Source organism: Callithrix jacchus, chromosome 8, assembly GCF_049354715.1.
Source record: "Callithrix jacchus isolate 240 chromosome 8, calJac240_pri, whole genome shotgun sequence".
Classification (NCBI taxonomy): domain Eukaryota; kingdom Metazoa; phylum Chordata; class Mammalia; order Primates; family Cebidae; genus Callithrix; species Callithrix jacchus.
The window spans coordinates 25,506,700-25,522,725 of record NC_133509.1 but is presented as its reverse complement, the minus strand read 5'-3'; the positions used below and the strand labels follow the sequence as shown (position 1 = coordinate 25,522,725).

The 16,026-nt window shown below is 43.7% G+C and overlaps 2 protein-coding genes across 5 annotated transcripts in view; one reads left to right on the top strand and one right to left on the bottom strand.

Moving 5' to 3' along the window:
• The window catches only part of ACSBG1 (acyl-CoA synthetase bubblegum family member 1), a 63,845-nt gene extending 60,242 nt beyond the window's left edge, over positions 1-3,603 (top strand). For all 4 annotated transcript variants that reach the window (XM_035259383.3, XM_035259381.3, XM_035259382.3 and 1 more), the window contains 3 exons: positions 305-444; positions 983-1,229; positions 2,916-3,603. In XM_035259383.3, coding sequence (XP_035115274.3) covers positions 305-444; positions 983-1,229; positions 2,916-3,001 — 473 coding nt within the window. In that variant the 3' untranslated portion in view covers positions 3,002-3,603. The remainder of the gene's footprint in view (positions 1-304; positions 445-982; positions 1,230-2,915) is intronic.
• A 303-nt stretch (positions 3,604-3,906) lies between these two features.
• Positions 3,907-16,026, bottom strand: part of IDH3A (isocitrate dehydrogenase (NAD(+)) 3 catalytic subunit alpha) — a 29,832-nt gene continuing 17,712 nt past the window's right edge. Inside the window, exons 9-11 of the mRNA XM_002759838.6 lie at positions 15,883-15,967; positions 14,593-14,745; positions 3,907-5,491 (exon numbers count right to left, since the gene is read on the bottom strand). Of these exons, the coding sequence (XP_002759884.2) occupies positions 5,408-5,491; positions 14,593-14,745; positions 15,883-15,967 (322 nt within the window). The 3' untranslated portion in view covers positions 3,907-5,407. The remainder of the gene's footprint in view (positions 5,492-14,592; positions 14,746-15,882; positions 15,968-16,026) is intronic.

Sequence of the window (16,026 nt, the reverse complement as noted above, 5' to 3'; positions counted from 1 at the left end):
ATGGGCTATTCGGGGGGCAGGAACTGGGGCTGGCAGAGGGGGCCAGATGTCTTGGATGATGAGCTGAGGAGAGGGGACCCTGGGTGAGCATCTGTCCTTGGGGAGCCACCACCAGCTCCCCCCCAGCAGGTGTGAGGTGCTTCGGAGGGCCTGGCACTGCTTCTTGGCTCCCAGTGAGGGGGCATCTCCAGCTGTGCTGCCTGCTGTGCATGAGGCTTCCAGGGTGTGGCTGAGGCCTGGGTTGTGATTTAGCTGGGACACCTGAAGTACATTCTTTGCCGGGGGCCTGGCCTTGCCTCCCCAGAATTAATCATCACAGCTGGTGGGGAGAATGTACCCCCTTTGCCCATCGAGGAGGCCGTGAAGATGGAGCTGCCCATCATCAGCAACGCCATGTTGATTGGGGACCAGAGAAAGTTCCTGTCCATGCTGCTCACCTTGAAGGTGTGTCTGAGGGGGCTCTGGCTCAGAAGTAACAGCTAGTGATGGGGTCTGTGGGTCTGGATGGCAAAAGCCACATTCAGCACAGGGCACAGGCAGATCTCATGGCTTCATTCTGAAATGACTCAAGTCCATGCTGCCTGCACTGTAGGAGCATCTGTGGCACATGGAAATTCCCTCCATCCCACACACGCCACTGTGAGGATCCTTTACGTGTTACTTGCACTTTCCAGTTTACAAAGCGATGCTGCCCTCCCTTGTTGCTCTCAGCAGGTACTTGGGCCTCACGGTTACAGACAGGCAGGAGTCAGGGTCCCTGCTTTACAGATGATGACATCACTGACCGAGGTCTTCTAATTCTGAGACCACTGCTCCTTCCACAGTAACATGAGGCTCAGCACAGTAGCGGCTACTCATTCTAGAACCATGTCTTTGAAACAGAGCTCACATGATTCACACCCTTGCCGACAGCTAAGACCAGGACCAGGGCTTACGTCTTGTGGGGTAAGGCTTGGTCCTCATCTCATCTCTGGCTCTTCAGTGCACTCTGGACCCAGACACCTCTGACCCGACTGATAATCTGACCGAACAAGCTGTGGAGTTCTGCCAGCGGGTGGGCAGCAGAGCCACCACAGTATCAGAGATCGTGGGGAAGAAGGATGAGGCCGTGTACCAGGCCATCGAAGAGGGGATCCAGAGGGTCAACATAAACGCGGCGGCCCGGCCCTACCACATCCAGAAGTGGGCGATTCTTGAGAGAGACTTCTCCATTTCGGGTGGAGAGCTGGGTAGGTTTTCTCTTCACTATTGCAAGGGCGGTGTGGGAAGGCAGGGGCCATGGCAGTGCCTAGGAGGTGCCCGTTATGAAGGAGCCATGGCAAGATCAAGGTCATGGCAGGAATCTGGGTGATGGCTCAGTGCCCTGGCTTGTGGTTATGGGGAGCCTGTTGAATGTACAAGATATATGCTAGAACTTTCTAATCTGAACATGACATTTAACTTGGCCTTAACTATGGGACCATTTTCTTCTAAAATCACAATGGAACTACCAAGCCAACACCAAGGCCCTGGTGGTGTTCAGGCTGGAGTCATGTGGTTCTAGGGGCGAGATACTGTGATCTTTTGGAAAGTCGGCTAGTGTGATAGGTAAAGGGATGAGGCTGCCCTGGACCACTGCGCACAGAACCAGAAGAGTGCTCCAGTGCAGCCTCAGCTGAGGTCACTCTTGGCTGAGCCAAGAGATGTTCATGGTGTGTTCATGGAACAGGGGAGGTGGAAATGGTTATGCCAGTGTGATTCCCTCAAACTGACCAAGGCTGAACCCAGATGCTACTGTGCACAGCAATGCTGAGCTGCAGTCAAGAGACCTTGAGCTTATCTGGCCATCTGCTGCCAGCAGATTGAATGCAAGGTCAACCAGACAGCAGATACCCTCTCTAAGTAGTTAATACAATGACTTTCACACTGAAAGTTTCCATTTACAGTCAAGAGTGAGTTAGGCATTTTAAGCTACCCAGGACCTCAAATCAGAGCTCCTTCAGCCTTACTTTAGAGGGAGGAAATCAAGGTCAAGGAAAGTAATAGGGGAAGACCTCTCATAAAGACCATGGCAGAGGCTCCCCAGAACCTGGACTTCCCCTACACCCATCACAACCATCAAAGCATAATGTCCAATACTGCATGAACTTTCACACAAATGCAGAGATGCTGTGTACTAATCATCAAATACACTGCTGTGTAACAAATGACCCCCCAGAATGTAGCAGCCTAAAGCAATAAACACGTATTATCCACATTTCTGTGCGTTAGGAATTCAGGAGCAGCTTAGCTGGGTGGTTCTGGCTCGGGTCTCATGGGATTGCATCAATGTGAGCTGGGTGCAGTCACTTGCAGCTGAGGGTCCCCCTCCACACTCACTTATCTGGCTGTTGGCAGGCCTCGGCTCCTTGCTGGCTGTGTGGCCAGTGGGCCTCTCCTGGGCTGCCTGTGTGTCCTCACAACATGGCAGCCAGCTTGCCCAGGAAGAATGGTCCAAGACAGAAACCTAGTCTATTTTTTTTTTTATTGCTTCAACAATTTATTCATTCAAGAGACAGAATGAATAAACCTATTTTAGAAAAAATGGACTGAAGACTAAAAATGGGTGCAGGTCAAGGATAAGGTAGACGTAGCCTCCACCACTTTCCTACGTATATAAAAGAAACTGCAGTCTTTTATAACCTATTCTCAGAAGTGACATACCAACCCTTCCCCAATCCTCCACTGGCCATAACCAGTGGGATGACATAAGAGACTACACACACGCCACGTAAATACCAGGAGCCATCACTGTCTTAGAGGCTGGCTACTGACTGTCCCAACTGTCTGGCTTAATTCCTGAATGACAGGATTCACTGAGTGTGAGTCTTTACCACACACATTCTCAGAGTTCTCGGAGCCTGGGCCTCACTCATTTCTTCCCATTTCTCTTTTAGGTCCCACAATGAAACTGAAACGGCTCACGGTTTTGGAGAAGTACAAAGATATCATTGACTCCTTTTACCAAGAGCAAAAAATGTAATCGAGGGCCGTGCTCGCAGTTTCTACAGAATAGAGGGCAGGCCTTCTGAGCATCTTCCTGAGCCTCAGGTCTCCTCAGTCTGGGCACAGGCATTTCTGGCAAATCTGTTAGATCTCCAGGTCAGGGCACAGCACTAGCTCTACATTTACCAGGTCTTATGCCAGTAATAGCTGACAATTCCGAGAAGCTTCACGTGTGGGTAGTTTTAATTCTGTTTAAGTATTGCTTTGTGTTCAGGTGACAAATGAGATCAGCTCTCCTTCCAGAACGAAAGGGCTGATCATTTTTGGCCTTAGTTCCAGGTAGATTAACAAGCTGCTAGTTCACATACAAAACAGCCGGCAGCAGGCTGTGGAGCTGGTGGGAGGGAGATGGCTGATACTGCTCTTGTGCACTGCAGGGAAAGCAATCAGTTACAACTCACCTAGCGACCTGACTTCCTCTGGAATCGCGGTGGACATTGCCGACCCTGTTATCCCATCACCCGGCACTCCTCCGACACACACATGCCAACTGACTGGATGCTTAATAAAACTGCTGCTGCCTGTTTGACCCTATTTAATGTGTAATTTGAATATTAAACCTTTTAACAGAACTGTCAACAAGGACCCGGTTTTTTTGTTAATTGGGCAGGTGGGACAAGTGCAGAGAGTCATGGGTATTAAACTCACAAGACTGTGGACAGCAGACATGAGTGACCACTGGTGCCCTGGAATAAACAAAGGTGCAGGATGGGGTTAAGTGGAGCATTCTCGTAAAAGCAGCCAACTCTACACTGGCCTGTCACCACCAGGCCACCCCGCTTCCACTCTGAATACTGGAAGCAGCCATTCTCGGTAGCAAGCTAAGCCAACGTGACCGAAGGCATGTGAACGGGAAACAGGTGGAGAAAGCAAACATCTCAATCAGATTTGGAATTTTTATTACTTTGAACCCAAGAGCCACTGATAACTAGCACAATCCAATGAAACCAAGGAAGCAGCAGCTTAAACAAAGGAAAATACATTTAAGATTGTAAGTCTGGTTAGAAGCTTAAAAAATGACCCAGACAGGGATTCGTTGCTAAAAAAAAAAAAAAAATCCCCTGGTGGCCTGGGTACATTCTGCAAAGCCACAGGTTTGCAATGTTATACAAGGGTCAAGGGAGGGCATGAGTTGTCTTTGGTTGTGGGGCCACAGGGTAACTGTTCATGAAAACAGTGAGTGTCTGAGGATTAAGAAAATCATGCTGCCACGGAGGGGAAGGGAGAGGAGGGCAGGAAGGGACAGGAGATGCCTGAGGGTCAAAAGCTGGGCCCCAACTCAAGCTCAAGCCCCAGCATGGCACAATTTTGTGAATCAACTCAGGCTGAGTCACCTCCAGTGTCTGCAATGTCTTCTTATACTGGTACTGCTGAGGCAGAGGGCAGTAACTGGTGCTCCGGGAGATGAGAAGGGGCACTTGCTGAAATGTGAAACGGTCAGCATCCCAAGTTCCTCAATTGCAGTCAAAATACATGTGATCAAGCCTCTTGGCAGTATCGCCCCCAGCACTACCAGCTGCACTGTGGTCCATTCCCAGACAGAGACATGCATGACAGTCAGCCCTTCTGGCTCGAGAGCAGGGACTCAGAGGCTGCGACAACTCATGATGCTGAAAATGTATCCAATAAAAGGAAGTACTAGGTCTCTGCTTCATTAGAAGTTCTTGTAAAAAATAATAAATCTCAAGACAAAATAATTGAACACACAATACATTTGTATCTTTGTATCCAATATATTACCTCTGTCTTATTAACAAAAATTATATTTCTCATTATATATTTCTTGGATCTGAAGTTTTAATTCATACTCAGTAATTTCTGTAAAGGACAAATCTGTCTCTATTTTCCATATCATTTAGAAATCACCACATTCACTCTTTTTGATGTGAACTTTCCCAGGAAATCTTTCTTGTGCCCATTTAGTTTTATAACAGTGTCACTTTGTGCTATTATGTCAATATCTTGTTTTATTTCCATTATGTTTTTCAAAAACCAAAGAAAATAAGGTTTTTCTTAAAAAGTTAGACATTTTATCTTGTTAATTCTGTATCCTGATATTTACAGTTGAAGAGAAACTATTTTAACTTAAGTGTAAAAGGATTTAGAATAGCAAATTATGCTGTTCACTTAAGAGTTTACAAAAAAAAAAGTTTACCAGGTAGACACTTAATAAATAAAACAAGCACTTGGAAAAAGTTCTTTGAAAACAGACGCAGGGACATCCACCGGCATCTTTTGCACAGATTTTGTTAAGAAAAGGCCAGATCTAAAAATGTACTGTCAAGAAACAAGCAAACCAATGCATACATACATAGGTATTCTACATAGAGGTTTATGTGGTGTCCATTTGGAGTGACTGATGCAAATACCAGCTGCAGAAGCATTAATCTAAATCTTTTACTCGGCGACAGATTTCCTCTGTGAAGTCTGAGCATTTTGCACTGCCTCCCAAATCTTTTGTCAAGCTCTGAGAAAAGGGAAAAGCAAAAGTAAAAAATGTATCCACAAACTAAATTAAACTAAGGAGATTTTAAAGCCCTCGGGGAGATGCCACCTAGGCAAGTTACTTGGCTGCCCTTTCATTTAGTTCCTCATTTCAAAGTGAGGAACCACTCCACCACCATCTACCCAGCTGAGGAGGTTCAGGATCCAACCTCATAGTGTATACGACAGCACTCCACAAAGAACAAGGCACTCTTAATGCAAAGGGCGGCAGGGAGTTTTACCCAAAATTTTCCCTTTATTCACACAATAGACCCTAATACAGGTTGGTTAGTCATGGATATTGAAATAAAAGCAAATCTAAACAAGAAGTTTCATAAAATCCTCGGGAAATTTTTAAAGGTTAAAAGACCTGAGACATATTCCGATCTATTTTGTTTTTATTTTTATTGTTTTTAGGATGGAGTCTCACTCTGTTGCCCAGGCTGGAGTGCAGTGGCATGATCTCAGCTCACCACAACCTCTGCCTCCTGGGTTCAAGTAATTCTCCTGCCTCAGCCTCCCGAGTAGCTGGGATTACAGGTGCGCACCACCATATCCAGCTGATTTTTGTATCTGATCTATTTTTGGAGGTTGGGAAACAAACATGAAGGAAATATTTAAATCATTAACTCTCTTTTTTTAAAAATAGAGACGGGGTCTCACTATGTGGCCTAGGGCTGGTCTTGAACTCCGAGGTTCAAGTGATCCTCCTGCCTCAGACTACAGCTCCAACTGCAGGCATGCACCACCACACCTGCCTCAGTCATTAACTCTTAAACCTCCCTCTTTAGGAAAGAAAGCCTTCCATTCAACTGATCCGTTCTACCAGCTTATCCTTTCTTTCCTGCATATAGACACAAATATATTTAATTCTCTTTATCTTTCCATCCTATACAATAAAAAGGCCCACTGTGTAATTTAGGCACCTCTCTGCTGGGCTGTGGATTATAACTTCCCAAATATAATTTCAGAATAAGGAAATCATCTGACCTCCAATGTGACTATCAGGCTGTTAAAAACAAGGCTGCATTTCTTGTATTTTGGTCATATGATATAATTTGAAGTTACAGACTCTTTTTTTTAACAGAGGGACCAACTTTGAAGATACTATACTAAGTGAAATAAGCCAGACTCAAAGGACAAACACTGTATGATTCCACTTACACGAGGTACCTAGAACAGTCATATTCATAAAGACATGAAGCAGAATGGTGGGTGCCAGAGGATGGAAGGAGGGGAAGGGAATGTTACTGTTTAATGGGTGCAGCGTCTCAGTCTGAGAAAATGAAACGGTTCTGAAGATGACGGACAGCAATGGTTACATCACAACATGACTGTACTTAACATTACTGCACTGTGTACCTAAAAATGGCTAAAACAGTAAACTATGTTATGCATATTTTTCACAATTTTTGTTAAAAAGAACCTCAAATTAGGGATGAGTCTTCAAGTACATTACCTCTTCTCACTTGGAATAACCCACTCTTCTCACTTGGAATAACCCACCACACTCCTTCCATGGCCACAATTGCTTATGAAGGCAGTGAAGCCTGCTGGGTAAGGGCCAGACTGGGTGTTAATACCAACTTGGTCATTTAGGAGCTGAAAAACCTCAGATAAATTATGTAATCTCTCTGTACCTCAGCTTCCTCATCTGTAAGGTGGAATTACGGTATCTACTTCACAGAGTTATAGAAAAGCTTTGCTGAGATGATATATAAAGAACTTAAAAGTCGCATAAGTATTCAATTAATATTAGTTGTTATTACCTTTATAAAACTTTTTTTTAATATTTATTTATTTATTTATTTATTTTTATTGCATTTTAGGTTTTGGGGTACATGTGCAGAACATGCAAGATAGTTGCATAGGTACACAGATGGCAGTGTGTTCTGCTCCCTTCCTCCCCTTCACCCACATTTGGCATTTCTCCCCAGGCTATCCCTCCCCAGCTACCCCCCCCGCTGTCCCTCCCCTTTTCCCCCCAATAGACCCCAGTGTTTAGTACTCCCCTCTCTGTGTCCATGTGTTCTCATTTCTCATCACCCACCTATTAGTGAGAATATGTGGTATTTCATTTTCTGCTCTTGTGTCAGTTTGCTGAGAATGATGTCCTCCAGATTCATCCATGTCCCTACAAAGGACACGAACTCATCATTTTTTATTGCTGCATAATATTCCATGGTGTATATGTGCCACATTTTCCCAGTCCAGTCTATCATCGATGGGCATATGGGTTGGTTCCAGGTCTTTGCTATTGTAAACAGTACTGCAATGAACATTCATGTGCATGTGTCCTTATAGTAGAACGATTTATAGTCCTTTGGATATATACCCAGTAATGGGATTGCTGGGTCAAATGGAATTTCTATTTCTAAGTCCTTGAGGAATCACCACACTGTCTTCCACAATGGTTGGACTAATTTACACTCCCACCAACAGTGTAAAAGTGTTCCTTTTTCTCCACATCCTCTCCAGCATCTGTTGTCTCCAGATTTTTTAATGATCGCCATTCTAACTGGCGTGAGATGGTATCTCAATGTGGTTTTGATTTGCATCTCTCTAATGACCAGTGATGATGAGCATTTTTTCATGTTTGTTGGCCTCATGTATGTCTTCTTTTGTAAAGTGTCTGTTCATATCCTTTGCCCATTTTTGAATGGGCTTGTTTGTTTTTTTCCTGTAAATCTGTTTGAGTTCTTTGTAAATTCTGGATATCAGCCCTTTGTCAGATGGGTAAACTGCAAAAATTTTTTCCCATTCTGTTGGATGCTGATTCACTCTAGTGACTGTTTCTTTTGCCATGCAGAAGCTGTGGAGTTTGATTAGGTCCCATTTGTCTATTTTGGCTTTTCTTGCCAGTGCTTTTGGTGTTTTGGTCATGAAGTCCTTGCCTACTCCTATGTCCTGAATGGTTTTGTCTAGATTTTCTTCTAGGGTTTTTATGGTCCCAGGTCTTATGTTTAAGTCTTTAATCCATCAGGAGTTAATTTTAGTGTAAGGTGTCAGGAAGGGGTCCAGTTTCTGCTTTCTGCACGTGGCTAGCCAGTATTCCCAACACCATTTATTAAACAGGGAATCCTTTCCCCATTGCTTATTTTTGTCAGGTTTATCAAAGATTGTATGGTTGTGTTGCCTCCGATGCCTCTGTTCTGTTCCATTGGTCTATATCTCTGTTTTGGTACCAGTACCATGCTGTTTTGATTACTGTAGCCTTGTAGTATAGTTTGAAGTCCGGTAGTGTGATGCCTCCCGCTGTGTTCTTTTTGCTTAGAATTGACTTGGCTATGCGGGCTCTCTTTTGGTTCCATATGAAGTTCATGGTGGTTTTTTCCAGTTCTTTGAAGAAGGTCATTGGTAGCTTGATGGGGATAGCACTGATTCTGCAAATTACTTTGGGCAGTATAGCCATTTTCACGATATTGATTCTTCCTAACCATGAACATGGAATGTTTCTCCATCTGTTTGTGTCCTCTCTTATTCTGTTGAGCAGTGGTTTGTAGTTTTCCTCGAAGAGGTCCCTTACGTTCCTTGTGAGTTGTACTCCTAGGTATTTTATTCCTTTTGTAGCAATTGTGAATAGCAGTTTGTCCTTGATTTGGCTTTCTTTAAGTCTATTATTGGTGTAGAGGAATGCTTGTGATTTTTGCACATTGATTTCATATCCTGAGACTTTGCTGAAGTTGCTTATCAGTTTCAGGAGTTTTTGGGCTGAGACGATGGGGTCTTCAAGGTATACTATCATGTCGTCTGCAAATAGAGACAATTTGGCTTCCACCTTTCCTATTTGAATGCCCGTTATTTCTTTTTCTTGCCTGATTGCTCTGGCTAGAACTTGCAGCACTATATTGAATAGGAGTGGTGAGAGAAGGGAATGCTTCCAGTTTTTGCCCATTCAGTATGATATTGGCTGTTGGTTTGTCGTAAATAGCTTTTATTACTTTGAGATATGTTCCGTCAATACCGAGTTTATTGAGAGTTTTTAGCATAAAGGGCTGTTGATTTTTGTCAAAGGCCTTCTCTGCGTCAATTGAGATAATCATGTGGTTTTTGTTTTTGGTTCTGTTTATATGGTGAATTACGTTTATAGACTTGCATATGTTGAAGCAGCCTTGCATCCCCAAGATGAATCCTACTTGATCATGATGGATAAGTTTTTTGATGTGCTGTTGCAATCGGTCAGTATTTTATTGAAGATTTTTGCATCTATATTCATCATGGATACTGGCCTGAAGTTTTCTTTTCTTGTTGAGTCTCTGCCGGGTTTTGGTATCAGGATGATGTTGGTCTCATAAAATGATTTGGGAAGGATTCCCTCTTTTTGGATTATTTGGAATAGTTTCAGAAGGAATGGTACCAGCTCCTCTTTGTGTGTCTGGTAGAATTCAGCTGTGAACCCACCTGGACCTGGGCTTTTTTTGAGTGGTAGGCTCTTAATTGCTGCCTCAACTTCAGACCTTGTTATTGGTCTATTCATAGTTTTGGCTTCCTCCTGGTTTAGGCTTGGGAGGACACAGGTGTCCAGGAATTCATCCATTTCTTCCAGGTTTACTAGTTTATGTGTATAGAGTTGTTTGTAATATTCTCTAATGATGGTTTGAATTTCTGTGGAATCTGTGGTGATTTCCCCTTTATCATTTATTATTGCATCTATTTGGTTGTTCTCTCTTTTCTTTTTTATCAGTCTGGCTAGTGGTGTGTCTATTTTGTTGATCTTTTCAAAAAACCAGCTCTTGGATTCATTGATTTTTTGAAGGGTTTTTCGTGTCTCTATCTCCTTCAGTTCAGCTCTGATCTTAGTTATTTCTTGTCTTCTGCTAGGTTTTGAGTTTTTTTTTATCTTGCTCCTCTAGCTCTTTCTATTTTGATGATAGGGTGTCAATTTTGGATCTCTCCACTCTTCTCATATGGGCACTTATTGCTATATATTTTCCTCTGGAGACTGCTTTAAATGTGTCCCAGAGATTCTGGAATGTTGTGTCTTCGTTCTCGTTGGTTTCGAAGAGCCTTTGTTTCCGCCTTCATTTCATTGTTTACCCAGTCAACATTCAAGAGCCAGTTGTTCAGTTTCCATGAAGCTGTGCGATTCTGAGTTCGTTTCTGAATTCTGTTCTAGTTTGATTGCATTATGGTCTGAGACTGTTTGTTATGATTTCAGTTGTTTTGCATTTGCTGAGCAGTGCTGTACTTCCAATTATGTGGTCAATTTTAGAGCAGGTGTGATGTGGTGCTGAGAAGAATGTATATTCTGTGGATTTGGGGTGGAGAGTTCTGTAAATGTCTATCAGGTTTGCTTGTTCCAGGTCTGAGTTCAAGCCCTGGATATCCTTGTTAATTGTCTGTCTGGTTGATCTGTCTAATACTGACAGTGGAGTGTTAAAGTCTCCCACTATTACTGTGTGGGAGTCTAAGTCTTTTTGTAAGTCGTTAAGAACTTGCCTTATATATCTGGGTGCTCCTGTATTGGGTCCATATATATTTAGGATCGTTAGCTCTTCTTATTGTATCAATCCTTTTACCATTATGTAATGACTTACTTTGTCTCTTTTGATCTTTGTTGCTTTAAAGTCTATTTTATCAGAGATGAGAATTGCAACTCCTGCTTTTTTTTGCTGTCCATTTGCTTGGTAAATCTTCCTCCATCCCTTTATTTTGAGCCTTTGTGTATACTTGCCTGTGAGATGGGTTTCCTGGATACAGCACACCAATGGGTTTTGGTTTTTTATCCAATTTGCCAGTCTGTGTCTTTTGATTGGTGAATTTAGTCCATTTACATTTAGGGTTAATATTGTTATGTGTGAATTTGATACTGCCATTTTCATGCTAGCTGGCTGTTTTGCCCGTTCGTTTATGCAGATTCTTCATTTTGTGGATGCTCTTTAGCATTTGGTGTTTTTGGAATGGCTGGTACTGGTTGTTCCTTTCTATGTGTAGCGCCTCTTTCAGGTGCTCTTGTAAAGCAGGCCTGGTGGTGACAAAATCTCTGAGTACTTGCTTGTTTGCAAAGGATTTTATTTTTCCTTCACTTATGAAGCTCAGTTTGGCTGGATATGAAATTCTGGGTTGAAAGTTCTTTTCTTTAAGGATGTTGAATATTGGCCCCCACTCTCTTCTGACTTGTAGCGTTTCTGCCGAGACCTACTGTGAGTCTGATGGGCTTCCCTTTGTGGGTGACCCGACCTTTCTCTCTGGCTGCCCTTAGTATTTTCTCCTTCATTTTAACCCTGGTGAATCTGACGATTATGTGCCTTGGGGTTGCTCTTCTTGCGGAATATCTTTATGGTGTTCGCTGTATTTCCTGGACTTGACTATTGGCCTGCCTTGCTAGGTTGGGGAAATTTTCCTGAATAATATCCTGAAGAGTATTTTCCAGCTTGGATTCATTCTCTTCGTCACATTCTGGTACACCTATCAAACGTAGGTTTGGTCTCTACACATAGTCTTAGATTTCTTGGAGACTGTTCATTCCTTTTTGCACTTTTTTCTCTAATCTTGGTTTCTCATTTTATTTCATTGAGTTGATCGTCCACTTCTGATATTCTTTCTTCTGCTTGGTCAATTCGGCTGTTGAAACTTGTGCATGCTTCACGAAGTTCTCGTGTTGTGTTTTTCAGCTCCTTCAATTCATTCATATTCCTCTCTAAGTTGTCCATTCTTGTTATCATTTCCTCGAATCTTTTTTCAAATCTTTTTTCAAGGTTCTTAGTTTCTTTGCATTGATTTAGAACAAGTTCTTTTAGCTCACGAAAGTTTCTCATTACCCACCTTCTGAAGTCTGATTCCGTCATTTCATCACACTCATTCTCCGTCCAGTTTTGTTCACTTGCTGGTGAGGAGTGTTGGTCCTTTGTAGGAGGCGAGGTGTTTTGGTTTTGGGTGTTTTCCTCCTTTTTGCGCTGGTTTCTTCCCATTTTTGTGGGTTTATCTACCTGTCGTCTGAGTAGTTGCTGACTTTTCGATTGTGTCTCTGAGTGGGCGCCCAGATTGTTGATGATGAAGTATTTCTGTTACTTAGTTTTCCTTCTAACAGTCTAGGCCCTCTGCTGTAGGACTGCTGAGGTCCACTCTAGGCCCTGCTTGTCTGGGGTACACCTGGGCTGCGGAACAGTGAGGGGTGCTACCAGTTTCTTCTTCTGCTATATTTGTCCCAGAATGATGCCCGCCAAATGTCAGTCTGATTAGTCCTTTTTGAGGTGACTCTTGGATATACAGGGGTCAGGGAGCTGTCTGAGGAAGCAGTCTGTACTTTATAGGACCTCAAGTGCTGAGCTATGAGCTCCGTTGATCATTCAGGGCGGTTAGGCCAGTACATTTAAGTCTGCTGCAGCAGAACTCATAAAACCCCTTTTTTTCCTCAGATGCTCTGTCTCGGGGAGTTAAGGCTTTCTTTCTGAGTATCTGTTGCACCTTCCTGCCCAGCTAGGAGGCAGTCTAGTCACTATTTGCCTGTCGAGGCGCCACCCTGCTGCTGTGGGCTCCGCCTTGTTGATGGAGTCTCTCTGTTATGGCGGGTTGCCTCGGCAACAGCAGGCTGCGTCAGCAATGGGAGTGTACCTCAGTAGGGGCAGTATGCCTCGGTAATGGCGGACGCCCCTCCCCCACCGAGCTGCACCATCCGGAGCTGCACCATCCTGGGTTCAGCTGTGCCCGCAGTGAAACTCTCAACCCCAAGTGTTTCGAATTGCCATTTTGTTTGTCCCTGTGGGGGTGGGACCCGCCGAGCCTGATCACCTGGCTCCCTGCCTCAGAGCCCTCTTTTTATTTATTTATTTATTTTTTTTTTTTTAAGTAGAACGGTTGACTCTCTCCCAGGTGTTTCAGTCAGCTGCTGATATGGCACCGGGATCTGTGTGATTTCCCATGCAGCAACCCACCGCGCCGGCTCAAATGTCTCTTCCCGGTAATCTCCTGGTCTGGCTCACTGTCCAAGTCCCGTTTAATCAGATGGATATGCTAATCTGCCCTCCCACATCCCAGATTGCTGGTTTAACAGGGCATCCAGACGAGTGAGTTCTGTGCGGAGTGCCGCTGCACTGTGGCGCCGGCCAAAGCGGCCAAACAAGCCTTAACAGCTGCGCTGGCATCCCGTGTCTCTCCTACACCTGGGAATTTCCCCATTCTGTGGGCAACAATGATCCATCTGGAAATGCAGATTGAACTCACCCTCTGCGTCTTCACTGAGAGCTGCAATCCTGATTTGCTCCTACCGTGCCATCTTGGCCAGATCAAGCCTATAAAACTTCTGTATTACTTTTGTATTATAGATGCATATAGAGTAACATATAAGACTACTGTATTAGAGGCACATCTGCATCTATATCTGCCACTAGATTCCCAGCTCCTTGAGGCTTAGCATCTTACCCTATTCATCATGTTATTCTTCACATCTTATAATGGACATTCAATAGACGTTTGTTGTGAAGAGGAAAATGTTGTCTATAAAAATCAATGAACTTGGCTGCGTGCAGTGGCTCATGCTTGTAATCCCAGAACTTTGGAAGGCTGGGACGAGAGAATCACTTAAGGTCAGGAGTTAATTCGAACCCAGCTTGGCCAACATGGTGAAACCCCATCTCTACTAAAAATACAAAAATTAGTTGTATATGGTGGCACACGCCAGTAATCCAAGCTACTAGGAGTCTGAGGCAGGATTATCTCTTGAACTCAGGAAGTGCAGGTTGCAGTGAGCAACACTGCACTCCACCCTGGGTGACAGAACAAGACTCTGTCTCAAGAAAAAAACATCAATGAACTTGGCCAAAGTTACACAGCTAACAATAGGATAACTGGGCCTGTACCTGAGGTTGGCTCCCAAACCACTGCCCTTTCCACTGTACACTGATGTTGCTACATCAGTGCTTCTTAACCTTTTTTAGATGAAATATCTAGAGCCTCACCTCAGAAAATGCACACATGTGCACACATACCCCATTTGATATGGGACCCATGTTAAAAAATTCTTGTTCAACATCAAATACTTGGGCCTGTTTGACAACTATTATCTGTCTCTGTCCTTTTCACTCAGATAAAGCACAGGGAAGCAATGCATTTTACCCAGCACAGGTATGTCGAGATTCCTGTTACCTTTCCGTCCTTAATTGTAGCAAAACATGCGGCCTCAATTCTCGCAGCGTGGTCAAAAAGTCCCATGTGGCGCAGCATCATCACGGCACTGAGCAGGAGGGCTGTGGGATTCGCCATGTCCTTGCCAGCAATGTCTGGAGCCGTCCCATGAACCTACACGTCGGGAAAAGTAGTATCATCGGGGAGATGAAGAGCTAACGGGCCTCTTCTGGGGCAGCTGGAGTCTTAACTATCTTTCCTCAGCAATAGAAAATGCACACTGAAAGCTACTGTGGGCAATTCATCTGACTGACACGGACTGAAGAAATAAACTCTGGATTGGGTGTGGTAGCTCACACTTATAATCTCAACACTTTGATAGGCTAAGGCAGGAGGATCACTTGAAGCCAGAAGTTCAGGACCAGCCTTGGCAACATAGTGAGACTCCATCTCTACGAAAAAATTAACAATTAGCCAGGCCTAATGACGCATGACTACAGTGCCAGCTACTTGGGAGGCTGAGAGAGGAGGACTGCGTAAGCCCAGCAGCTCAAGCCAGCAGTGAGCTATGATCATACCAGTGTACTCCAGCCTGGGTGACAAAACAAGGCCTCAACTCAAGAAAAAAAAAAAAAAGAAAAGAAATAAAGCCTTGGAGAAATAAAAAGCTAAAGTAATTTTTTAAGTATAAAAATATGAAGTAACAATCTTTTTCAGTCAATTTTTGGTAAAATATTTTAAGGAAGGAAGGATACATAATAAATATCAGAGGGAAATGAAGAGATAAACCAAGCACATACACACACACACACAGACACACACGAGATAAACCAAGCATGTGTGTGTGTGTGTGTGTGTGTGTGTATGTTTAAAAAAACAACAAACAAAAAAAAAAACAGGCTGGGAGCAGTGGTTCATACCTGTAATGTCAGCACTTTGGGAGGCCAAGGAGGATAGATCACCTGAGATCAGGAGTTAGAGAACAGCCTGGCCAACATGGTGAAACCCCATCTCTACTAAAAATACAAAAATTAGCCAGATGTGGTGGCACATGCCTGTAATTCCAGCTACTTGAGAAGCTTAGACTGGAGAATCACTTGAACTTGGGAGGAAGAGGTTGCAGTGAGCCAAGATCATGCTACTGCACTTCAGTCTGGGGGATAGAGCAAGACTCCATCTCAAGAAAAGAAAAAGCATAATTTGTTTTGAAAATCTGAAAAAGTGGAGTTAAAGCATACTTATACAGACAACTCCTCCAGAGTTCACACACCATTCTGACCTGAGTTCTGCTTCAGGTGTGAGGATCCTTACCGACTCAAAAATTGCAACCCCATTGGCTCCAATGTTGCCACTTGGTGTCACACCAAGACCTCCAATTAATCCTGCACACAGGTCACTAGGAGAAGAAAAGTATTTCAAAGGATGTTTTAAAAACTACAACATCTCACCTAGCAG